A 27380-nucleotide genomic window follows, 5' to 3' on the forward strand; every position below is an offset into this window, starting at 1 on the left:
TTCGGGAAGTAGAGGAATCACAGACCCTATGTGTCCTCCAAACCGAGTTGACTTCCAAGAACGATTTGAATACACTCTCTACCTTAGCCATCTCGCGCTTCACCCAGTTATAACCAGGAACGCGTGGCTCTAGATCCGCAGGCGGAGGCGAACCCGCCTTTGAGGCGGTGGCCCTTCCAGCAGCCACCACCTTACCGCGCGCCCTGCCCCTGGCAGGCGCAGAAGAACTAGCACCGCGACCACCGGCCATCGACGGAATGAAGAAAACGGAGACAAAAAAAGAACAGACAAAGATGGGAAAGGAGGCGTGCGCAAGAAGCTGAAAGGATAGGAAAAAGAGTGAAGTGAAAAGGAGAAAAGGCGCGAGAAAGAGAAAAAGGTTTCCCAAATGTTCAAACGGCCACGACACGTGTCAGCCAGAGGACGTACCTGACCGCGCATTAAATGAAACCATCATGGTATAACCATCATTTCCTCTAACGCGCCACTCGCACGTTTTCGGGAAATGGACAGTTGTGACACATGGCACCTCTGCAAGCCACGTTCGCAGAAGGTCATTTTCCCCCGTGAGCTTGGTCTTAACTCCTCGACCTACGGTCTTCGGAGCTCGGGGGGGCTAGTGTACTATCCGTATTATGAAACCGAGCTACGAGCTCGGTACCTCAACGCGACATAACCTCGGGCACGCATTATGTGACGTCAGCCCGGTATCTGAGAAGATCGTGACTGATCTCAAGGGATCTCGCCCCAAGCGAGATACATTATCTAATCTCATCATATCTTATCTCAGGCCTAGAGCCCAAAACAACCCTAATTCACACCAAGGTACGTGCACTATTTATACGAGACCCATACTCATACAAACCCTAACTTTAGCATCGGAGTCTCTTTTGCAGGTACCAACCCCATCTTGGAGCATCAACGTATCAGCAAAGGAGGCTCACCGATCTTACTGGACGGATCATCTCTACGACCAAATTCCGGTAAGAACAGATAGCTAGTAAAGACACATTAGAGGAATTTCATCTCTTGATCAGAGAATCTTGAGTTGGTATGCCTATCAAAATAAGATTTTAAAATTACATGAGTGTTGAATCTACGTCATAAGAAATGCAAATCGAGACTAAATCCTAAACTATTTAATTTTTTATTTTACTAATCTTGATAATCATATTAAATTAGTGCTAAAAGCTCTGAATTTAAGTTTGAGCATTGTATGCAAAATTATAAAAAAAAAATTATTAATAAGTTAATTTTTACTCATAAGACTTCTGTTGAGTTGATTATTTGGTAGGAGTGAAGCCCATCCACGTATGAAGAAGGTCACTTTCTTAGGTCATTAGCCTTCTTATCATATGTGAAGGATTTATCTTCTACAAAAAAATAGGAACATTTTTCAAATATTTTCTGAAAATTAAGTAACCCATCAACACCAACTTAATATTCACTTTCATTGTTTGATGAACTACATATTTTGTAAAGTATACACCACCTTATGTAAGTTTGTCAACTTCTTTTTTTATTATTTTATGCATTTTTCATACACATGTTCTAAACTACGAAGTCATTTTAACACTAATGTTATAACATACGGAGGACTTTGTCCAATTCATATATCTAGCCTTTCATTATATTGTTATAATTATTTTAGATGAATTATGAAATATAGGCAAAAAATAATTGCTCAAGCTATTCATTAATGAATGAGTTTTTGAAATTAATAATAGTATGCATATATAACACTATTTTCACATTGATGGAACTAGGTTGAAGATGATTGATGATCTTCAACAATTCCATGCAAGGACCGTTATGCTTCTTGAGGTTGACACCTTTAGACCTCTGAAATATCCTTTGAAGAAGCTTCAATGGAGGAGAAGTCCTTGAAGAAGGTTCGGCCACTTCTTAAGCTAGTGAAGGAAGCTTAAGGAACCAAGCAAAGGTTGAAAACCTTTGGTGAGAAACCTTAGAGTTGAAGTTCTCTACGGTTTTTAGGAGAGACTTTTGGAGAGAAATCTGAAGTTTATTTCTCAAAATGCTCAAAAGTGAGTACAAGAGAGGTAATTACAAATATATAGGGTAGAGGTAGCTTCTAGGAGAAGCTAACCTTAACCATGGTTCACTAGGAACCATGGTAAGGTAAGCTTAACTTCCCACGGTTTAGCAAGCTTGTAGGAGAAGCTAACCTTGACCATGGTTCACTTAATAACCATGGTAAGGTAAGCTTACCCTACTAAGGTTTATAAGCTTGCAAGGCAAGCTTCAAAAACCAAGAGGTGAAGCTTGAAATTTCGGCCAAAGAAGAAACTCTTGAGCTAGGCGGCCTTGGTCTCAAATGGCTCCATGAATTAATTTGAAAATCCTTGATTTGGTTTAGTTAGGTTCATCATATGATGATGAGACCTAGCTAAATCAAATCTATGAAAAATTAGGAGTAAAATGAGTCCAATATGCAAAATTTTGCCTAGGCCAAACTCAGGCCCAATTTCTAAGCACACTCCCTAGCTTTGCTAAATGCCACCCTTTTTTCCCTACTGGAAAAATACAAAATGAAAGTATCAACTAGGGAGCTTAAATAGAGCTAAACTCTCCAAGTAGCCCACCTTAAAAACAATATACAAACACTAGGAAAAAGCAAGTAAAGTGCCTCACAAATACAAAGGCAAAAATAACCTATACAAGAGACTATGTAAAAACTATACAATATATACAAATAGAACTAGGCCTTCTCTTCATGATAGAGCATTCCAAGTGAAGAATACCTTGGGCTTGACAAGTCCACTAGTCTTCACAAGGTCCAACTCTTCTTGGATTCTTCTAGCCATAACTCTAGTGATTGGGCCCTTGGCCCATGGTCTATCATCCCCTCCTTCTTGAGAAGGATTTGTCCTCAAATCTGTAGGTTCATCTTCTTCATCATAACCTGCAAAGGGAATAAGATCACTCACATTAAAAGTGTTGCTTACTCCATAATCACTGGGAAGATCTAACCTGTAGGCATTATCATTGATTCTTTGGAGGACCTGAAAGGGACCATCTTCTCTTGGGTTGAGTTTAGACTTCCTTTGAGAAGGAAACCTTTCCTTTCTCAAATGAAGCCAAACCCAATCCCCTTCCTCAAAAATGAGGTTTTTCTTTCCTTTGCTTCTATCTAAAGCAGTTCTTTCATTTTGTTGTTGTATATGAGTTTTAACCTTCTCATGTAGTTTCTTAACAAATTCAGCCCTAGATACCCCTTCTTTATGAAAATAATGAGAAGAATCTGGTAGGGGTATTAGGTCTAAAGGAGTAAGAGGGTTAAAACTATACACAACCTCAAAAGGTGAGATTTTGGTAGTCTTATGGACTACCCTGTTGTAAGCAAATTCAATATGGGGCAAGTACTCATCCCAAGACTTATGGTTACCCTTAAGGACTGCCCTTAACATTGTAGATAGGGATCTATTAACTACTTCCGTTTGCCCATCAGTTTGTGGGTGACAAGTAGTAGAGAAAAGTAGTTTAGTTCCTAGCCTACTCCAAAGAGTTTTCTAGAAATGGCTAAGGAACTTGGTATCCCTATCTGAAACAATTGTTTTGGGTAGACCATGAAGTCTAACCACTTCCTTGAAGAAGAGTCTTGCTATGTTGCTTGCATGATCTATTTTGTGGCAGGGTATAAAGTGGGCCATTTTACTAAATCTGTCCACTACCACAAAAATCGAATCTATGCCTCTCTGGGTCTTGGGCAAGCCCAAAATAAAGTCCATACTAATATCAACCCATGGAAAGTTAGCAACAGGCAAGGGTGTGTAGGTGCCATGAGGCATTACTTTAGATTTTGCTTGTAAATAAGCTATACATCTAGAGCAAAACCTCTCAACATCCCTTCTCATATGGGGCCAAAAGAATTTTTCCTTTAGAAAACTTAGAGTCTTTTCAACTCCAAAGTGCCCCATGAGACCACCCTCATGACTTTCTCTTACAAGGAGTTTTCTAATAGATCCTTGGGGTATGCAAATTCTTCCTTCCTTATATAAGTACCCCTCAGAAATATAGAAACCTCCTTGAGGTTTAACCAAGCATTGGGTATAATTTTCACTAAATTCTGAGTCATTGGAATATAATTCCTTAATGTGATCAAATCCCAAGATTTGAGATCCAAGGGAGATCAACAAAGTGTGTCTCCTAGAAAGGGCATCAGCCACAATATTATTTTTCCCTTTCTTGTACTTGATCACATATGGGAATTGTTCCAAGAACTCTACCCACTTAGCATGCCTTTTATTGAGTTTGCCTTGACCCTTCAAATATTTAAGTGACTCATGGTCACTATGAATGACAAACTCCTTGGGAATAAGGTAGTGTTCCCAAGTTTGAAGGGCCCTAACCAAAGCATAGAGCTCCTTGTCATAGGTAGGGTAGTTAAGGGAGACACCTTTAAGTTTTTCACTAAAATAAGCAATAAGGTGCCCACCCTGTAACAAAACCGCCCCTATGCCAACTCTAGAGGCATAACATTCTAACTCAAAAGTTTTTGAAAAATCAGGTAGAGTTAGAAGTGGTGCATGGGTAAGCTTATGCTTTAAGGTTAGGAAGACATTTTCTTGTTTCTCTCCCATATAAATTCCACATTTTTCTTGATTAAGTCATTTAATGGGGAGGCAAGTGTGGAGAAATTAGGAACAAACCTTCTATAGAAGCTTTCCAACCCATGGAAGCTCCTAATATCTCCAACACTTTTAGGAGTGGGTCATTCTTGGATGACCTTGATTTTCTCGGGGTCCACATGAACCCCTTTTTTACTAATGATAAACCCTAAGAATACAACACTATCTACACAAAATATACATTTCTCTAGATTTTCAAAAAGTTGATTTTTCCTAAGAATATTGAAAACTTGCCTTAAGTGTCCTATGTGATCACTTAGGCTCCTACTATATATGAGAATATCATCAAAATAAACTACAACAAATCTACCTATACAATCCCTTAGAACATGATTCATGAGACGCATAAAGGTACTAGGAGCATTGGTGAGCCCAAAAGGCATCACCAACCATTCATATAATCCAAACTTGGTCTTGAAAGCGGTTTTTCATTCATCACCCTCTTTAATTCTTATTTGATTATAACCACTTTTAAGATCAACTTTAGAAAATATGATGGCTCCATGAAGCTCATCTAACATGTCATCAAGTCTAGGGATAGGATGTCTATACTTCACAGTGATGTTGTTGATGGCTCTACTATCACAACACATTCTCCACTTGCCATCCTTCTTGTTTGCCATCCTTCTTGGGAACCAACAACACTGGAACAACACAAGGACTTAAGCTCTTTCGAACCCAGCCCTTCTCCAACAACTTTTGGACTTGAGACTCAATTTCTTTTGTTTCTTGGGGGTTAGTCCTATAGGTAGGCCTACTGGGTAGGCTAGCCCTAGGCACCAAATCAATTTGATGTTCTATTCCTCTTGAAGGAGGAAGGCCCATTGGACCCTCGAGAGGAAATAGATCATCAAACTCTTTTAAAAGTGCTTTTACCCCCTTAGGTAAAGTCTCATGTCCACTAGATGTGGCAGTTCAAGACAAAGTTCCTTTACAGAGAAAGATATAAGAGGATTGTTGAATCAAAAGGTTTTTTTTGAAGAATTCTTCTCTTGAGCAACAACCTCTAGGGAGGGAACTCCTTTCTCCCTAGATTCCTCTCTATCCTTAGGTTTCACAGACTTTTTTTTTTCACTCTTTTCCTCTTTTTTTTATAAATCTTTTCTCACTATCTCTTTTGAATTTCATTTGTGCTTGATCCTCAGCCACCTGTTGAGGAGAAAGAGGATGAAACACAAATTTTTTTTCCTTATGTGTAAAGGTAATCTCGTTAGTAAAGCCATTATGCATGATTTTCTTATCAAATTGCCATGGCCTTCCTAATAAGATATGACAAGCTTCCATTGGTACTACATCACATAGCACTTCATCTTCATAATTCCCAATGGAAAGTTTGACCTTTACTTGTTGGTCAACTGCTAAGTCACCATCCTCATTAATCCAATGGAGTTGATAAGGTTTAGGATGGGGGCTAGTAGTTAAACCCAACTTCTCAACCAACCTAGTGCTACAACAATTGCATCATGAGCCACTATCAACAATAAGAGAACATGCACTGTTTAAAACTTTGCATCTAGTATGAAATATGTTCTCCCTTTGTGATAGAGTATCACTAGGTTGGTTGTTGAGGAGACTCCTAAGCATTAAGAGCTCCCCTTCATAAGGAAAAGTAGACTCTACACCTTCCTCTTGCTCACTTGCTTCTTCCTCACTATTACTAGAGGAAGTAGTAGCCTCATCTTGGCTACTATAAATGTCATGCCCCCTCATGATCATGACCTTCTTTATGGGGCATTGGGAGGCAATGTGGCCTCTCCCTAAACATTTAAAGCACTTTATATCACTAGTCCTAGAACTAGTGTGTGTAGTGTATTTTCCCTTTCCCTTATCTTTTTCTGTAGCTTGATTCTTAGAGGGTTCAAAAGTTTTTCCCTCCTTCTTGGAATCTTTCTTTAGAAATGAAGAGTGGGAGCTATCCTTTTTATAAGATTTTCTCATTCTTTGTTGTTCTACCCTTACACAAAGTTGGACCAAGTCATTTAGGTCCCTGTAGGGTAGTAGCTCCACTTGATCTCTTATTTCTAAATTAAGACCACTTAAGAATCTAGCTACAGTTGTAGCTTCCTCTTCCCTTATGCATGCCCTCATCATTAAAAGCTCTATTTGTTTCCTGTACTGTTCTACAGACATGTCTCTTTGTTGGAGCCTTTGGAGCTTATTCATAAGCTCCCTCCCATAGTAGGTGGGTATGTGCCTCCTTCTCATAGAACTTTTGAGATCATTCCAATATTGAATTAGAGGATCATTGTGGAGGCGTCTCTCTCTTTCTAGAGCAGTCCACCAATACATGGCATGCCCTTGGAAGCTAATGTTGAGCTTAGGAGAGCTTAAAGAGTTTTGATGATCACAACATGAGAACAACAATTTGAGCACAAAAACAAAGTTGACGAAGAGTCAGAAAATGCTATAAAATGGAGCTATGTAATAGAACTTAGGAAATGAATTGTTATAAATGTGTTTTTATATTATGTGTGCTAAGTATGCTTTGTGCATAAGCAAATCTATATCTAAAACAAGTAGAGAGTATATGATGATGAGTTAAAAACATTGGAAAGTTATTTTGAGTCTTAAAATGAAGTTTTAAGAACTAACTCAAAATAATCGATTATTGTTAAATATAATCGATTATTTCAGCAAATAGGCTAAGTGGAATGCCTTACTGTAATAATCGATTATTTGCCAAAATAATCGATTATCCCAGGAACAACTCTCTGGAATAATCGATTATCCAGCAAAATAATCGATTATATTGTTCTTGGTTGATTTCCAGAAAATCTGAAGAACAAAATAATCGATTATTCTTTAAAATAATCGATTATCTGGGTCTGAAACTTTTATAAATAGTTTGAACTTTGAGAAACTTCAGACAAGAGTTAGAACTGATAATCATTTTTGAGAAGAACGTTTTTGTGAGTCTTTGTGACTTCTTGGAGAGTTTTCTTTGTGAAATCCAAGAGTGAAAAACGTTTGTGAAAAGCTTTGTTAAGAAGATCATCATCATCATATTCTTGAAAGAGAAGATAAAGATTTGTTCAAGAATTCCAGGTGAATTCGTTCCTTTTATTCTTTGTGAATCTTTGTGAAAAATCTTGAGAAGGGTTTCTCAAGTGGTAAGGTTTCTTGTAGTGGGTTCTACAAGGGGTGCTTTCTTGGGGTCAAGAAAGTGGTTATCTTTTAGTGTTGAAGTATATGCATGTGTGTGTGCTTGTAAACCTTCTTGCTTAAAGATAGTGGAACAAATCTTAATCAGGTGGTGATTAAGGACTGGATGTAGGTCACATGTGGAGTGGCTGAACCAGTATAAAAGACTTGTGCAATCTTCTTCAACCTTATCTCTTTTACTTTGTGTAATTTTTTGGTTGAACTTTAAAGAAGATAAAACTTGATTAACAAGTGCATGTGAATCTCGATGGTTTAAATCTGTAATTGAACATAATTGTTGAACCTCATTATGTTGTAATCAAGTGAGCATATTGCATTCATATTTTAATAACAAGTCTTTAGAAGTGCTTCATTTGGAAATTCTGTCATAGAAAAGTTTTAATTGAAATTAAGATCTGGAATACTCTGATAAATTTTTAAAGGGTCATTGAATCCAATTCACCCCCCCTCTTGGATTGTGCCATTCTTTTCTATCAGCTAAGGGTAGCTAGAGGGACTTTTCTCTCTTCACTTACCCTGTGGCAAGCAAAGAGTTGCTCAACTTTCATCTCCCAATCTAGGTATACTTCCACATCATCTTTACCAAAGAATTGTGGAAGGTCAACTTTGACTTCCCTAGGTCTTATGGACCTTTTAGGAGTGTGTTGGTAGTGATCCCCTTGATTCATGCTTTCATTAGGGGATGTATATTGGGAATGTGAGCTCCTACTCTTTTTCCTATGTTTCTTCATATCTTCTTTCAATTTTTCTTCCTCTTGTCTTAAAATCCTCAATTCTTCCTCAAGGTAAGCAAGTTGTCCTTCTCTTTCAATCCTTTCTTTTTCTCTTTGAATGGACTCTTGTTTTTTTCCATAGTTTAAGTGATTTGAGCTCTTTAGTGATATATGAAAGACTTTTTGGAGAGCCATCACTTTCACTATGAGAGGAATTTTGAGACATTTTAATTCAAGAAGATTTTTCCAAACAAAAATAGTTTTTATGAAAATAAGATTTTTTTGGAGTGTTTTAGACTTGGCACTTGGAGATCTAAGAGTACAAATTGAACTTTGGAGGGAGGTGAGCTACTATCGAGCTACTTAATAATCAAGCCTCTTCAAGTAAAAATCTCTAAACCCCCTTGTACGTTTTCCTTGCACAAATCAATTTTCACAAAGATCTTTTTCAAAAGAAAAATAACAAACAAGTGCCTAAGTGTACAATTATATGATGCTTGAAAACATAAATGGCAAGAAAACATAAATTACTTGAAAACTTAAATGACTGAAAACATAAATTGCTTAAAAGGCACCAAAGACCTTCAAGGACCCTCTCACAAGTACTAAACGAAATTTATTATGAGAACTCTTAAGGAGAGATGGAGATACACCAAAGACATTCCAAGACACTCCTTAATAAAGGCCTTGTACAAAAATTTGGAAAACAAAAATTATAAGAAAAATTCAAATTCAAATTTTCTTCAAATGAAATGTAAATTCGCACTCCAAATGAAATGTAAATTCACTTTCAAATGAAATTAGTGGCTGCACTTAATTTCAAAGAAAAACAAATTAGCCACTAATTAGAAACAAATTTTAGAGACGGATTTTGTAAGGAAAAACAAGTTTTAGAAACCAAAAATTCCGTCACTAAATTAGTCTCTAAATTTTCACAAAAATTATCACAATTAATTTGGTTCCTTCTTGCTCCAATTCAGCCACCAAACTGCAGCCTCACAAGGTGTTTTCACTCCTCTTTAGAAGCAACCTTGACTTTAGTCACTTCTAGGTGTTTTCAAAAGCCTTGCCACCAAGAGAGAACAAACTCCCTAAGCAACCACCAAAGCCTTCAAGTTGACTTCCTTTGCTTTGGCCTCCTACACCTTTTAAGAAGCTCTCAACCACCTTCAAGACTGGAATATTAGTGTAAAAACTGAAAATGCACAATTTAGAATGGCTACACCAAATGGTAGAATGAAAAGAGACAAACTAGAAGGAGTTTCACAAAAATGACAAGCAACAATTAAGGCTAATTTTGAAGAGCTACACACAATAGAAATCCTATCAAAGGTACTAGAATAGATTACAAAACAAAAGCTAAGATTAAAAACAAAAATAAGACACAAATGATGTGGCTGGACCAACAAATATGTAAGCAAACACACACCAAAAAATGAGAGCTAGTTTTACAAATTTTTCACTCCTTTTTGGCTTTTTCTTTGCTATTTTCTTTCTTTCTTTTGGCAAACTATTTTCCACTTTTTTTTCTTTGATTAAACAGGAGTTTAATTGCCTTTTGAACAAGTATAGGTCTCGGCCTTAGGCTAGAAAAACTGCAACAAATTTTTTTCACACAAAACAAAAGGTGTTCACAAGCATGTTTTCACTAGTGCTTCACAATTTTGTAGTATTTTTAGGTCAAATCTTTAAGCACTATTTTCTTTTGTTTTTCTCATGCATTAAGAACACATACACCTCTGTTTTGTCTCTGTTTCAATGCTTTAAAAAGTGTTAAAATTTTCAGCCACAAAACAAGACTCAAAGAAACCTAATAGGAATTAGTGTTTAACAATTTTTTTTTGACAAAAATTTTAACAAGACATAAAGGAAACCTAACTCTAAGAAATTTGCTAGAACTAATAGCAAATTAAGAACTCAAACATGTAAAGCAAAAACACATATAGTAAGGTTCAGATTTAATAAGAAAATACACACAAATTTCGGACACAACAACACAAAACAAAAATTAGGTCAAACAAGCTAGTCTAGGAAGTTTCAACATACAAAGGACTACACATGACTTTCTAAGACAAAACAATTGATTCAAAAGCAAAATTTAAGCTCAATGCATGTTGTCCAATCATGGACACATGTGAATGAATGGAGAAGACTCAAGAAAATACAAAACGCACAAGTATAGGAACCTAAAGCACAACAAAACTGGTTTGATTCAAGAATTAGAAGAACAAGCAAATATGAATCAAACTATTATTATGTGACATTTTGGATCCATCAAAGTGTGTATAAAATCTAGCTTCATTCAGCAAACATAAGAAGACATGTAATAGAAGGAAGATACAACACGGATTCAAGTAAAACAAGTTAGAAACAAAACCTCAAGAGCACTAGGCTCTAGATACCAAAAATGATGGAACTAAGTTGAAGATGATTGATGATCTTCAACAATTCCATGAAAAGACCGTTATGCTTCTTGAGGTTGACACCTTTAGACCTCTGAAATCTCCTTTGAAGAAGCTTCAATGGAGGAGAAGTCCTTGAAGAAGGTTCGGCCACTTCTTAAGCTAGTGAAGGAAGCTTAAGGAACCAAGCAAAGGTTGAAAACCTTTGGTGAGAAACCTTAGAGTGGAAGTTCTCTACGGTTTTTAGGAGGGACTTTTGGAGAGAAATCTGAAGTTTATTTCTCAAAATGCTCAAAAATGAGTACAAGAGAGGTAATTACAAATATATAGGGTAGAGGTAGCTTCTAGGAGAAGCTAACCTTAACCATGGTTCACTAGGAACCATGGTAAGGTAAGCTTAACTTCCCACGGTTTAGCAAGCTTGTAGGAGAAGCTAACCTTGACCATGGTTCACTTAAGAACCATGGTAAGGTAAGCTTACCCTACTAAGGTTTAGAAGCTTGCAAGGCAAGCTTCAAAAACCAAGAGGTGAAGCTTGAAAATTCGGCCAAAGAAGAAACTCTTGAGCTAAGCGGCCTTGATCTCAAATGGCTCCATGAATTAATTTGAAAATCCTTGATTTGGTTTAGTTAGGTTCATCATATGATGATGAGACCTAGCTAAATCAAATCTATGAAAAATTAGGAGCAAAATGAGTCCAATATGCAAAATTTTGCCTAGGCCCAACTCAGGCCCAATTTTTAAGCACACTCCCTAGCTTTGCTAAATGTCACCCCTTTTTTCCTACTGAAAAAATACAAAATGAAAGTATCAACTAAGGAGGTTAAATGGAGCTAAACTCTCCAAGTAGCCTACCTTAAAAACAATATACAAACACTAGGAAAAAGCAAGTAAAGTGTCTCACAAATACAAAGACAAAAATAACCTATACAAGAGACTATGTAAAAATTATACAATATATACAAATAGAACTAAGTCTTCTCTTCATGATAGAGCATTTCAAGTGAAGAATACCTTGGGCTTGACAAGTCCACTAGTCTCCACAAGGTCCAACTCTTCTTAGATTCTTCTAGCCATAGCTCTAGTGACTGGGCCATTGAGCCATGGTCTATCACACATAAAAATTATCATCATAGTATCAGAGATAACAATAACAAATTTAGAACAAATAACAAAATTGTCAATAAGACAAAAAAAATGACATATATTACACTAGAAAGAAAGCAATAAAAAAAACTGAAAATTAACTATAATTAAGCGTCTAATGACAAGTGTCAGGGTCTATATCATAATTTGTGATAGTGGATTGTGTTTACGCAGCCTCTTCCCATTTCTAGTTTTGATATTTTGTATCTTAACTGTAATGAAGGTTACTCCCTAGGCCATGGACCTTCTTGATCACACATTGACCCATCCAGATAGGTATGTTGTAATAAGTCATATGTTTCACTTTTATAGTCCATCCTCCTTGTTACATCAACTCACTTCTCGATGTGGGATTTATGCAGTGACATAAAGTAACATCTTCAGCATCACCTTGCCAGGATCTTCAGTGTGAAGCAGCCTCAGATAATAAGGTAAACTTAATAGAAGGCATTGCCATTTGATTGTAAAACGTAATAGCTTTGACTGAATATTTTCCACGGACAAGATCAGTACATACATATCAACTTTGGCTTAATACAGTAGAAAATGCAACAGAAAGAAAAATAATTACTTTCTGCACGCATTATTTATCGAGTGAGTTGATATAATGATTGTATTATTAAGTATAAAATAGATGTACGACACTATGACCCCATTATACCAAATTACAGGTAATATTTTAGTTGCTACATTCCATGTTGAAATGTGATTAATGTTGACTGCAAGTTTGTCATTAGTGAGATTGATACTTTACCTTTTCAATCTTTTGGATTTAGCAGGTGAATTTGGCCTCATAGTTTGCAATTTCTGTTCATTACTTTAATTCTTCTCGTTAATCTTAATTTTCAAGTTATCCATGGCTACTAGTATTAATGTATTATAATATGATTAATTTATTAATATAAATTAGAGTGATGCAGCGGAGTGGTGAGCCATAACGCACATGTCCCTGGAGTGAACGAGGCTTTCATAAATATAGAGTGGTTTTATTATTTTATTTAGTTTTATTAAGTTCTAACAGTTTTCTTATATATCCTCGTAGAGAAAGAAAGAGGACCTCTCTATATTTATTATAGGTAACCATATAGATTAATGGATGAGTGATTTTATTTATTATAGAGTGAGTAATTTTAAGATGTCTTATTTAAGGATAAAATTATTCGATCAAAAGTGAAAATAAAAAAAGACGATTACTCAAATATAATATCTATACTTCTATACTTATTTGGTGTCCATTTTTTCCTTTCTTATTTTATCTTTAATAATAACACATAATATCTAATAAGTGCACTAATTATTATGAGAGATTTGTTTTTTAATGGAGATATAAAGTGTTTTTTTTACTAGTATATATTAAAGATGTTCATTTTTGTACCGTAAAATCCAAACTTGTGAATTTAAGAAATAAGAAAATGGATAGTCACTTTGTGGTCGAACTTAGAATAGAGCTCTGTTTCTCAAAGTCATAGACTTTACTTAAATGTTTTTGTTGAGAGATTCATTTAAACAAACAGATAGCTGTGAAGACTGATGCCAATTATACAAATGATTTCAAAATTGCATGGTTCTAAATGACTTGTATAGGATTAGTAAATGATTATATTTGCTAAGATTAATATTAGAGCTGTCAAAACGGGCCAGCTCGACCCATTTGGCCTGGCCCACCTCAACCCATTTTTTAAGTGGGCCAACCTGGCTAGGCCCACCAAATTTATTTTACATATTTTTCTAGTCCGGCCCGGCCCACCACGGGTTGGTGGGCTAAACGGGTCGCCAACCCACCTGATTTTAAAAAAAATTATAATTTAAAATAAATTTCAATATAAAATAATATTTAATCTAAAGTAAAAATTATTAAACTAAGTATCATGGATACAACATTAAAATTAAATTAGTAAGTGTGCAACTTTAAAAAATTAAAACAAAAAAATAAAAAATCTTTCATGAGTGATTATTCATCAATATTAAATTTTATTAGAGGTTTGGATAGATAAATTTATAGTAATTTCATATTGTTTAACATTAATTTTATCTTTATCTATAAAAAAATGATATCTTATTAAAATAATGCATATATAATAATAAATAGTTAAGTGAGTTATTAGTGGGTTGTTAGTGAGTTTAGGGGATGAGTTGGTAAGTGGGTCAGGTGGACCGGGTCACATTTTTTGACCCATCATAAATTTTTTTTTTTTGGCCCGGCCCGACCCGTTTTCAAGGTGGGCCAGGTTGACCCACGGGCTGGAACTTACTTTGACAGCTCTAATTAATATAGCAAATATGTTAACACCTTTTGATACTAGATAGAACATAATACCTTTGACTTTATGTTGATCTCACTAAGCAGAACCTTGAGAAAAACAGAGGAGTATTGATAAATATACTTCTAGAGTTAAACTTCAAGTTTGGAATAACAGCATAAAAATCTTTTCACCAAAATGAGGGTTAAAGTTAAAGCTGCTCCATTTTGCAGAAAATAGTAGCCACAAACTGCAATCACTAAGAGAACGAAATTTAAACATTACCTGTAAAATATAACCAAAAAAATTCTGTGTGAAATGTAATTGGAGGAACCAATTATTTTTGTTGCAATGACAATATGCATTCCCAGGTCTGGTTATGGACGGTGTCAATGAAATTAATGACAAAAGCAAATTATGTATACATTTATTTGTAGTTATTATTCTCTTAATTAGGATAATATGCATAATAAATGTAAATATGGAAGTTTAGGTGGACAGAAAATCACAACAAATTATATGTGATTTGTTTGAAATTATTTTGTACTTATATGAGAATTATTTAAGAAGAGAACACAACTTTTGGCTTGATTCCCTGGATGCATGTCTGTGAAAAAGTATGATGTCAAAGGAAAATATTTGTGGTCATGTTGATGCAGCACTCTTCTCTTGACAAAGACCATGATAATTTTGTGAAGAGACAAATTCCAGTTCAAGAAACTACATGATGAGACATTTATTATGAACTAGCGATCTAACATATTCAGTCCAATCTCATGTTGTACCATTATTGGATGCATGTCTCAATGATCTGTTACGTGAACAACACCTTCATACACAAACATCATAAAATATAAATCATCTACTGTTCCTGTGACATACATATCACAAGAAAAATCAAGAAGTCATGACATAAATTCTATTCAATATTTTTTTCTGCATGTGATTTAGACATTATGTTTCAAACTGTCAACAAAAAAGATATGCAAGACTGCAACTACCCAAAAAAAAAAAATATGGGCTACTATTAAGGAATGGCTAACGAGGTCACTAAGCTGAACTGCAACAACTTTTACAACCATAGATGATTGGTCTATTCCTAGTAGTTCTTCCAACCTAACACCTGTACAACAAAACATTCCTATTGCTGTTCCAACTTTAACCTGTGAAAAAACATTAAAATCAAACTTCTTGGTTTAGCATTAAATACTAGTTTACTAAGTAATTGCAATGCTACTTAAAATCTATTTAAAGATAAGCAGCAAAGTGTGACACCCTTCTACCCCATAATAGATAAGTAACAACAATAAGAATAATTCAATAAATATAACATCAAGAAGGGTCTACATATTTTAATAAAAACTCATAGGTTCACAAGTCTTGAAATAAATAGAAATAATAATAATAATAATAATAAAGTTTTACTCTTAGAAGAAAATTATCAAGGTCTCTAAAGAAGAATGAAAGAGATCCAAAATTTACAAATATAAGGTGAATATAAAACTCCTAAAAATAAGTATCCTCAAACGACAAATAACAATTCATAACTAAAGCATCCTAAATTCATGCCCCAATGTCACATCCTATCAGAGCAGAACCTTTTCCCTTTAGAACTCAACACTATGAGTGCCTTCATCTTCACCTAAAAGAAAACCACATAAAAACAGGACGGTGAGAGATAGATAACATCATATATGAACATAGAGCTACCCAATTCCCACCCCACACCGTGCACCAAAATATCATCATTAACTATAAACAACAAATACATCTCATATAATTACCAAACATCATTTTTTTTTCAATCATACAAGCTTTCATACACATGCTCACTATATGCTCATACACATCTCCTCTCCTAAGAGTATCAACTTGGCACTCCGCACAATGGGCGTACCTCTTCAATTCCCTTAGTTGTTGCCAATGCGGGCATACCGTTCTCACACCCTCCCAGGGCCGGTATGTTGCACGGTTAAACACCCAGCGGCCCGTGCAAAGGCAATCCACCCACCGTTAAACCCTCTGTGGCCAGTGAGCTGCGCAGTTAAACACCCAATGGCCCACGCATGGAATGCCTCCCGTCATGGTCCCCCCTGTCTCAACCCCTCTCTGGGCCCAGGGTCCAATGCAATATAGCCACGTCTGGCTTCTCAAGCACCACATGCAACTCATAAGTCTCATGCAACTCATGCATCCCACGTAACTCATAATTAATGCATCTCCATTATATAACATCATCACATGTCAATAACAATCCATGCAATATCATCCTCACATGCTAGGTACCTATCATTAAGTTATCAACATCATAGACCACAAATTTCACATAATTCTTCACACACATCACAATATCTATGACATTCAGTTAATAATTTAACCATAACTTGAGATATACATATCCTTTCTAAGTGATCCCAACTCCATTAGAATCCTAACATCAATATCTACAACTTTCATGAAGAACACAAATCATAATAAAGTCGTTTAGGTTACCATTCAGGGCTCACAAAAATTGATGTTGTGGTTCGCACACAGATTGGAAGGCTCAAATTGCAACTCACATAACTTGATCAAATATTAATATTTTTACACGATTCTTGTGTCTAAATGGTAGCCCCAGATGTCTAGTTTCTAAAAAAACAAACGGCACTCGATTTGGATAACTACACAGAAAGATATCGCAAAATTACAAACGTATGTCGAGGTCCCGACGCCCGACGCCCAAAACTGGCGCTGAGCGCCCAAATCTCTGCCCAGACTCCCCTCTGTGAAATTAAACCTGCGTTTTACGAGTTTCAACAAGGTTTTTACCAATTTTCACTACTTCTACACCCCGTTGGTTCAGTTTAACTCCATTTATATTCTTCATACGTTCCAAATCAATCCATACACATCTCAAGCCTCAAAAATTGGTTTCTATTGGTTTTACAAAAAAAAATCTAAACTCTTCTTAACACATAAAATTCAAGTCATCAAATTTAAGGATAAAGAATTAACAAGAAAGCCCCAATGGAATTCAAAGACAATTCAAGAAATAAGTTCTTCCAAATGAATTAAGAATTTAGAACATCGATTGCACAAATAATCGTTCAGAATTTTAAATAGAGTTCCTAGAGGGACTTAGGGATTGCCCTCACTACCCGAACATCCCTATATTCACATGTGAAGAAACTCATCTCCCCCGTACCTGGATGAGCAGAAGATAAATGGTCTTGGTGTGATCTAAGATCGTTCCTGAGTACTCTTCCTTAGAGCTCTTTGTTTCTCCTCTTTTTTTCCCTAACCCTTCGGAACGCAAATGAGGCAGATAGGGTTAACACCACCTGACTCCTTTCTTAAAATTAATCCATTGGACTGGGTCAACCCAACCCATTTTCCTTCTCTTCTAACCCACTTCTAATTTTCCTCAAAATAATTAAATAAAATAAATACATGTATATTATAAAATATTTTTTCTCTATAATAATAATATATTTCTGACCCTAAATATAATAATATAATTTCAATAACAAAATATCATATAAAATCAACCTTCTCTTAAAACATATAAATATTTATTTAAAAATGCTAATAAAAATACTTATTTAATACGTACAAAATAATTGTCCAAAATAATAATTATTTAAAACGTACAAAATAATATTCCTCTATAATTATTAAAATAATTATGACCAAATACCATCTAATAATAATAATAATAATAATAACCTTTTTGAAAATTGGGGTGTTACACAAAGCATATAAAATAGATATATATTATTCAAAATTGAAGAAAATATAAAAATAAAAGGAATGATATAATTAGTCTAAAGACCTCAAGAATGATCTAAAAGTCCTCTGCATCGGCCAAACTCTCCCATCCTCTCCTTATGCAGCAACCACATGAATCTGTGGTCCCATTTAGCATCATTTTCTTACAATTAAACTAGCTAATTGCTGTCAAAATCAAACTTCTTATTCACATATGAAGATGGAGAACTAAATAGATTCTTTGAAATTATCTTGAAATTTATGTAGAAGCAGTAAAGAAAATACCAACAGGAAGAGTTAAATCACAAGGTTGTAACAGAAATTAAAAGAATTTTAAAACTGAACTGGAAGGGGCCGCGCGAACGCAGGCCCACACTACCACAAATTATGATGTAGGCTCTGTCACTTGGACAGACCTTAGAAAAGCACCCTTCCTAAGTGCAATGGAGGTCACTCCCCTAGGCCATGGACCTTATTGATCATCCATTGACCCCATCCAGGTAAGTATATTGTTAAGTGTCAATCATTTCTTATTTGTAACTCATTCTCTTTGCTACTCTGACAAATCTTTCCGATGTGGGATTCTTCTACACAAATTGAAGGCCAGCAAAGAGGTCTCAAGTTACTGCTTGCTCTGTCTAAGGAAAAAACAATCAGTGCAATTACATCTAAAACACAAAGGAATTGACTTTTGCCCATTATTTTTCTTCTGGCATTCTGTGGTATTAATTTTGGAATCTGAAGGGTCATCCCCATCAAAGAATAAGAACAAAATTTTTAATTGTTTGATGATAGTTAATTTTTAACTTTATTTCTGTTATAAATTTGACAAAATTTTCTACATTATTTTATGCAGTTAAACAAGTCCAAAAGGTTTGATTTTTATTGGAGAAAATTCAGACTATTTCTACACATGTGCAGTTAAACAGCAGAAAGAATGACAGTTGAATACTTAAATGCGATGACTAGCAAATGTTTGTATAATAAATGCATATATGTAACCTAATGTTTTAAATTCATTTCCGAAGATAACAATAAATTAAAGCAGATTTCAGTCTGTTAGTGTTATATCCCATGAGACTATATATCATATAGGAGACAAAGTCTGATACAGGAGTTTTAGGACATAATGAAATTTACTCATAAGAGCAGAAATGGGCAAAATTAACACTGCATAAAATACCAGAAACAAGATATTACATAAATTTATGCAGATTTTAACTATGAGCCCTAAACCTTAAAAATGATCTAAGATAAAGTTTGGTGAAATGAACTTAATGAATAGTCTCAAGAAGTGATAATCTTAGAGCATAAAAAATTATGCTTTGAAAAGGTGAAAGTCTTGGAACATAAAAATTTATGTTCTAAAAAAGTGAAAATCTTAGATCATGAAATATTATGTTTCAAATGTGTCTGCAGTTCTCTCATACCCAAATGTTAGCCTTCGTATTAATATGGTGGCCAAGAGATTAAAAAAAAGTCCTCTGCATCCGTCAAGCTCTCCCAACCTTTTTTCCAACACACATTTTGTAAGTTTATTTGGATAAATTTTTTCAAAAACACTTGGAATAAAATAAGAATGAAAAATGAAATAAACTAAAATTAGTTAAGTTAATTTGTTGAAAATCTTTTTTATTAACTTTTTCAAAATCTTATATTTAATTTATGTATAAGTTGATTTTAACTAAGATTATTTTTATTTTTCTTCATATTTCTCTCTTAAAAGTGCATATGAAAAAACTTATCCAAACATACTCTATGTTCAATTTATACACATGATATCTACCCCGTTTATGAAACGAGTCCTTTTCACAAACAGGAAGGTTCAACACATACTTTCTGTCATCAAACCTTTAGAGGATTCATCACCTACTTCAGAACTATTCTAAGTCAATAAAAAGGCTCATGTCAAGGACACTAAATAGCACCAACATACATTAAAAAAAAAACTAAAACTGTATTGAGAAATTATTGAATGAATAAATAGTTCATGTCAAGGACACAAATTAGCAACATATATAATAAATTTTAGGAAGCCAAAAAAAATTAAAACTTTTGGAAGGGGCCGCGCGAACGCAGGCCCCTACTATCACAAATTATGATGTAGGCTCTACCACTTGGATAGACCTTAGAGAAGCACCCCTCCAAAGTGCAATAGAGGTCACTCCCCTAGGCCATGAGTCTACTTGATCACCCATTGACCCCATCCAGGTAAGTATGTTAATCAGTGTCAGTCATATGTTATTTGTGAGTCACTTTCCAGGCTACTCTTGACAAATATTTTCGATGTGGGATTCATTCGAACATAGTGAAGGTCAGTAGATATAGTCTCATCTACATCTTTACCATCCACACATTTTATTTCTTTACCATAATCAATTCTATCATTCTATATCATCTATTGCCAGAATAATTTCCACAGCATCACTGTGTTCTAGAACTTTAGAAGTTCAGTGTTTATATTTAGGTAGCATTGATTAACTTAAACAAATGTTTCTGCAGTTATCTAGTAGTTTAACACATGGTATGGAAATGCTGAATCATTGGTCTCCTGCAGTAGACATCAACTGAAGCATACAATCAGAATCAATGTCAAATCAAATTTACATTTGTTATATTCTGTTTGAAGTTTCTTCAAGGCATTTGTAATTCAATAAGCCTATTAAGCTATTATATTAATATTACATCATATTGATAGTACTCAGTAACGATAAGCCTCTAACTTCTCTGTAACAATGTATTAGTCAAAGTTTAATTACTTAGTTTCCCAACAAGCATTAACTAAGAAGAAAAATGTAACTTGATAAAGCCTCACTGAAAAGTGCAAAGATATTTCAGTCTCGCAAAACAGTGATAATAAGGTAAATTTCCTGCTTGGATTTGACAGAAGGCATTGTGATTTGGTTTGAAAAATATTAGTTTTGAGTGACTACTTTTCACTGCCCAGATAAGACAGTACATATTGTTCACATTGGCTTAGTACAAGAGAAAATGCAACACAGAGGAATAATTATTTTCTGCACATAATATTTATAGTGTGTTGATATTATTATTAAGTATAAAAATAGATGTATAGCTGCATAATACAATGAAGGGTGATTTTTTAGTGACTACATTTGTGTTCTAATGTGAACAATGTGGACAACAATTTTTCCATTTCTGTACATTATTTTATCCTATACTATTTATAAGTGAGTTTTGATTTTTCCATTAGAATGAGTTTGACAAAGGTAATACAGTTTATATATGCATAAGATATTCATTTTTGTACTGTGAAATCGCAACTTGTGAATTTAAAAAATGAGAGATATTAGATTAGTTTGCTACTTTAGTTATATCAATAACTTAGAAAATACACCCCGATCCAACTCACGTAATTGAGTTATATCAAAAGCAAGTAATGGATAACCTTACTTATCATGGTGTTCTTGTAAGGTTCAATGATGAAAGGATTAAGCAACTGAAGGACAAGCATATTCGGTTAGTAAAAGTAATATGAAGTTCGATCAATGAAGGAGATGCTACTTAGGGCATCTCCAATAGAAGCAACTCATTTGAGTTGCTATGAGTTGCTTCATGCATTGGAAACAAAAAAGTGGTCCCCACTGTGCCATGTCAGCATTAAGCAACTCAAACAGAAATTTACTCCAATGGTAAGAAACTTTAAGAAATTCAACTTTTAGAATTTTTTTTCAAATCATTTATGAACCAATTAAAATTTTTATTAAAAAGGACAATTGCACTACAATAAAAGAAAATGAATTATGAGAAAAAATACACAATAAGTAGATATTAAAAATAAAATAAAGCAATAATAAATACATAAACATTATACGAAATTAATTTTCATCATTATTATTTCCGAAACGTTCCCAAATATGTTCAATAAGATCTGCTTGAAGTTGGCGGTGTATTCGTTTGTCATGAACATCTGCTCTCCTTTGAAGGTATGTTGTTCTAAAATTGGGATGAGCACCTATAGATATTTCAGATCTTGACATGTCATCATCTACACCATCATAATCAATATAATTTTGATAGGTGTCTCGCTCGTCCTCGACAATCATGTTATGCAATATGATACATGCATAAATTATATTTTTCATTATTTCGGCATCCCAAAAACGTGTTGGACCTCGTATGATTGAGAATCGAGATTGAAGCACTCCAAATGCACGTTCTACATCCTTTCTCGTTGATTCTTGTCGTTGGGCAAATAATTTCCTTTTTTCCCCCTGTGGCATGGAGATGGTCTTGACAAATGTAGCAAAGTCTGGATATATGCCATCTGCTAGATAGTAACCCATATTATATTGGGTTCTATTCACGGTGTATTGCACTGTCGGAGCAGTTCCTAAAAGAACTTCGTTAAAAACATTAGATGCATTTAACACAGTAATATCATTATTCGAACCTGCAGTTCCAAAAAATGCATGCCAGGAAATTGTTGGGTTGACATGATCACCTCGACAAAATTGACCTTTCCACGCAACTGGACAATTCTTCCATTCTCAATGCATACAGTCAATTGAACTGAGCATTCCAGGAAACCCACGTGCCTCTCCCATCCGTAGTAGTCGTTGAATGTCTTCGTTATTAGGGCGTCTCAGATACTCACCCCTAAATATTTCACAAATTCCTTTCACGAATCTTTGTAAGCATTCCACTACAGTGGTTTCACCAATTCTAATATACTCGTCCACAAAGTCAGCAGGTGTCCCATAAGCCAACATACGAAGAGCAGCTGTGCACTTTTGCAATGGTGATAGGCCCCTTCTACGTGTTGCATCGAGCCTCATTCGAAAGTACTCATCATAATTGCTTATGGCATCTACAACTCGGAGAAACACATGTCGTCGCATGCGAAACCGCCTTCGAAACTGAGTTTCTGTGTATACTGGATTTTCAGAGAAATAGTCATTGAACAATCGTTCATGACCTTCCTCACGATTTCGATGAACTACCCTCCTTGTTTGGTTTGACCTTGTGGTGTTGGGAAGTTGTTGTTGATAGGTTTGTATCATCAACTGGATCAATTCTTCGTCGGCGTTGTCGTGTAGTTCCTCATCTATGAATTGATCCAAAAGATCATTTAAATTGATGTTTGGATCATCTAAATTGTTGTTTCGATCCATCACGTATCAATCTAAAAATCGAAGAAGAATAGATGGGGATTTTGTGTGAGAGAAGATGTGAGAATGAGTAGGATTAGATGACAAAGTCTACATATAAATAGTTTTACAACGGTTAGTTTTATAACGGCTAGTTTTACAACGGCTAGTTTTATAACGGCTAGTTTTACAACGGCTAGTTTTATAACGGCTAGTTTTACAACGGCTAGTTTTACAACATCACAATTTGAATTACAATAATAAAAGAAATTAAAACTCAAATACTTACCTAAACCCTAAAAGAAATTAAAACCCATATTGTTGTTTAAGATAGTTACAATACTTTTCATGAGCTTCACGTTGAGTCTCATTCATGTTGGAAGTATCCTTCATTATGGTTTCATATGCCAAACGTCTTTCTTGTGCCTCCTTCAACTCAATTAGTCTTGATGCATAGGCATTTTTCTCCTTTATTGCATTTTCTATGCCAGAAAAATCAACAACATTAGTATTGGAAGTTTCTTTTCCTTTGGTCTTCCTTTTGGCTGCCTTTTGTCCTATCGGACGGGATGTTGGCGTTGGTATCTCATATTCATCAAGTTCAATGGGTGTCTCTGAAGAGTAACCACCTGCAGATGTTACCTTCCCTCTTTTTGAATTATGTTGCACGAAATCAGATTGCCATTTAGGTTCATCTCTCAAAATGACCCATGCATGCTCCATATCAAATTTTTTACCTGTATCTTGAGTGTAAATCTTATGTGCGAATGCCATGACATCTTTCTCTGAACTCCCGCTTTTCTTTTGACTAATTTCTTGTTTGTAGCAACCAATAAATTTTTGAACTGCAAGATGAATTCGATTCCAACGTGCTTTTAGTTAAGTCGATTCTCTCTCTGGGAACTCGCCACGGTCTTTATCGTTGTTGTATGCTTCTGTGATTCTCGACCAATATTGTCGTAACATTTGATCAACTCCTATGATTGGATCCTTCGATGTATTGACCCATGACCTCACGAGAATAATATCTTCTTGAACTGTGAATGGAACACGAATTTTTTTTGTTGACGAATTCTCTGCACTTCCATCTAGTTGAATTCCATCGAGACCAATTGGTGATTCAGGTTCACTATTAGGAGTGTCAATATTGTGTAGAGGAGAAGGCCTATAACATGCATTTGGGTTGGTGAGAGGTGGTGGTTGACTAAAAAATTGTGGTCCTTGAGAATTATCACCACTAGGTGGATGTGTTGGAAACATATAATATTGTGGTGCTGACCAATAAGGTGGTGGATTTTGAGAATTTTCACTAAAATAAGATGGTGGATACATAACATATTGCGGAGGAATTTGAGAATTTGCACTCGTCGGTGGTGGTTGGTTTTGGAAAGAATTTAAAAAATTTTGATGATTGTATTGGTTAGGATCCATTTTTGAGAGCAAAACAAGCAAGATAAAAGAAGTAGAAGAGAGTTAAAGAGGTCCAAATTTTTGAATTGGGTTGATGCATATTTATAATGATTTTTTTTCTTTTTTTAAAAAAAAAAAATTCCCAACGGCTATTCAACGGTAACTTCAACGGATCTTTCTTTATTTTTTTATTAATTTTTTAATTTTTAATTTTTTAATTTTTAATTTTTTAATTTTTTAATTTTTTAATTTGGCTATTCAACGTAACTTCAGCAGATCTTTCCTTATTTTTTTATTAATTTTTTAATTTGTATTTTTTATTTCTTATTTACAGTCTCTTCTTCTTCTTCTTGTCTTCGAGGGTTTTCTTCTTCCATTTCCTTCTCTTCACCTTTTCTTTTTACATTTCCTTTTCTTCACCTTTTCTTCTTCCAACTCCGTCTACCGCCGCCGCCGCCGCCGTTGCTGCGCGCAGGTCCAGCCAGAAGGTCCACCCACGGCAGAACGTCCACCGGCGCGCCTCCGCTGTCTGCCGGCGTGCCTCTGCCGTCCAACCCCGTGCTTCCGCCATCCAACCCCGCGTCTCCACCGCACCTCCGCCGTGCCTCCTTTAGTTCACGAAAATAAGCAACCGTTGCTTCAGTAAGAAACCCTCTCTCCTCTGCAAGAAACTTTGGGTGCCACCTCATACCTCTCCAATGGTAAGAAACTCATGTTGGAGTTGCTTGATGAGCCAAGCAACTCCCATTGGAGTTGCTCTTAGTATTCACAATTATTCCAAGGTTAGTCTATTTTTTTGTACAAATTTTGAAAGAGAAAAAGAGTTGTAACATTCTTAATTTAAAAAAAATAATCCATTATTAATTTAAATTAATCACAATTAATTGAATTAAGATGTTTTTGGCCTTAAACTTTGAAAAGGGAAAAATTAAGGAAATGCTAGCCTTATGACGCATGAGTAATGAAAAAATAATGAAAATGATAAGAATGATATTAGTCACCATAATTAGTGATAAGTAAATCATTAATTAGGTAGGTTCACAATCTATAAGTAGTAAAAAAAAACTAAGTCAACTTGAGAAGAGCTTTGTGAGAAAAAGTCAACTCATTAAGAGCATTTCTTATAATTATGGCTTGTAATTCTTGTGATCGATGCCCAAAATCATTAATAAATTATTTAGGTTTTTCATATTTAATTTATTTAGTTTACGGGCCTAATGTTGTTTTTGTGCTCATGTGAATTATTTTCTTTTGAAATTACCTATAAATGCTAGTGTGCTAGAAATATTTCTTTTCGCCAAAATTATTTTATTTAAATAAATCAAATTTGAAAATTCTAAATATTTTAATGATGATTTTGGGAGTCACAATTTAGTGGTATTAGAAGAATTCATCCTAATATAGACTTGTCCATTATTCCTTTTGTGTGTATGACCTACTTAATATTCTAAGTAGGGATTTGTGTGACTTGATTGTTTTATGAAATGTATGTTTCATTGTGATTAGTAGGAATAGTTACTCCTATAAGTTGTGATCCTCTATGAAACTAATGTAATATTTTTGAAGAGACATGAGAAAACAGAAGGCAAAGGAAGTTTTGGGTCTTAAGAAAGGAAACATGATTGTGGGGGAGTGCACCTCCAAATTCCACATCCTGATGAAGTACTAGCCTTATTATTAGAATGATGATAATAGATAGGATTTATGCACTCAATTTGAAAATGGTTTGTGAGCCTATATCCACATTACGATTAGTGTCTTCTTTAAGCTTACTGGCCTCTGAACATTGGTAAACAAGTGTCGGATCTATAAAGCAAGTTTAAAGGGGATGTAGACTAATACAAAATTTGGAGGGCCACAAAGACATGACAAGAGATATAGGGGACATCACAATAAGTCGTATCATTTAAATTTTATGTTAAAAATATTGATAATTTAAAAAATTATTTTAAAAATATAATTATTTATAAAAATTAGTTTAATTTAATATAAATAATAATATATTTTTAATATGTATAATTTATTTTAAAAATAAAGATAATTTAATAAATCATTTGTTATATTTTTAAATATGTAAAATTTATTCTATTTTTTTTATTTTTCTTTAATAATTATAGATAATTAATTAGAATGAAAAAATTAAAAATATTTTAAATTAAATTTAATTAGTTTATATAAAAGTTTTAAGTCATATAACAAAAAATATTTATATTATATATTAAATTTTGAATTATAAATCAATGAATGCTAGTATGAAAGTCAAATTTTCAATTTTAGGGTAACTTTTAAAAGGTGTTAGGAACATTTTTGAGACCTAAAAGTGATACTATTGGATTAATTGACATAAAAACTACAAAAAATAGTTGTGCAAAGGAAAAAATTAATCTCGTAGAGGCATAATAAAAGGTCACGAAGTGAGTCAATTGATATACTTTGTTGGTATGAATATAATAGTTGACAATATTTTCATTGAGATGAACAGTTTTGAAATAATTGTGCCAACAAAATAGGAGATCAAATGATAAGATAAATAAATAAGAAGAATAACACAATCACAGTCCACCAAATTACATAACAACAATATAGGTTAATGATGTTTATGTATACCAATTCCACATCTTGGAGATTGTCCACATCTTGGAGATTGTCGGTTCCTTGTTAAGTTTCAACAACCAATGCATGGTTGTTCTGGTTCAAGTTGGTCCGGATCATGTTCTATTTAAGCATTATCCGTAGTAGGATTCGGCGAAGCACTTCCACCAACCTCAAAGAGAAAGGAGAAGAAGGAAAATTCATA

At 34.5% G+C, this 27380-nt stretch overlaps 2 protein-coding genes and 2 non-coding genes across 4 annotated transcripts; all 4 read right to left on the bottom strand.

Annotated features, from left to right (window-relative positions):
* Positions 1 to 18409: 18409 nt before the first annotated feature.
* LOC114916331 (U1 spliceosomal RNA) lies at positions 18410 to 18570 on the bottom strand. Its single transcript, XR_003804736.1, has one exon. It is a non-coding gene; the product is annotated as a U1 spliceosomal RNA (small nuclear RNA).
* LOC145954047 (uncharacterized) lies at positions 18411 to 22570 on the bottom strand (the record flags this gene model as incomplete). Its single annotated transcript, XM_083067718.1, has 1 exon — positions 18411 to 22570. A coding segment is annotated over one exon (669 nt), but the record flags the coding sequence as incomplete, so codon positions are not given.
* LOC114916320 (U1 spliceosomal RNA) lies at positions 20121 to 20281 on the bottom strand. Its single transcript, XR_003804726.1, has one exon. It is a non-coding gene; the product is annotated as a U1 spliceosomal RNA (small nuclear RNA).
* LOC145954375 (uncharacterized) lies at positions 22567 to 26605 on the bottom strand. Its single transcript, XM_083068460.1, has one exon. The coding sequence runs from the start codon at positions 23195 to 23197 to the stop codon at positions 22574 to 22576; it is 624 nt and encodes a 207-aa protein (XP_082924586.1). The 5' UTR covers positions 23198 to 26605; the 3' UTR covers positions 22567 to 22573.
* Between the last annotated feature and the right edge of the window lie 775 nt (positions 26606 to 27380).

Source organism: Cajanus cajan, chromosome 2 (genome assembly GCF_000230855.2).
Source record: "Cajanus cajan strain Asha chromosome 2, NIPB_CcT2T_4, whole genome shotgun sequence".
In the NCBI taxonomy this organism is placed as follows: domain Eukaryota; kingdom Viridiplantae; phylum Streptophyta; class Magnoliopsida; order Fabales; family Fabaceae; genus Cajanus; species Cajanus cajan.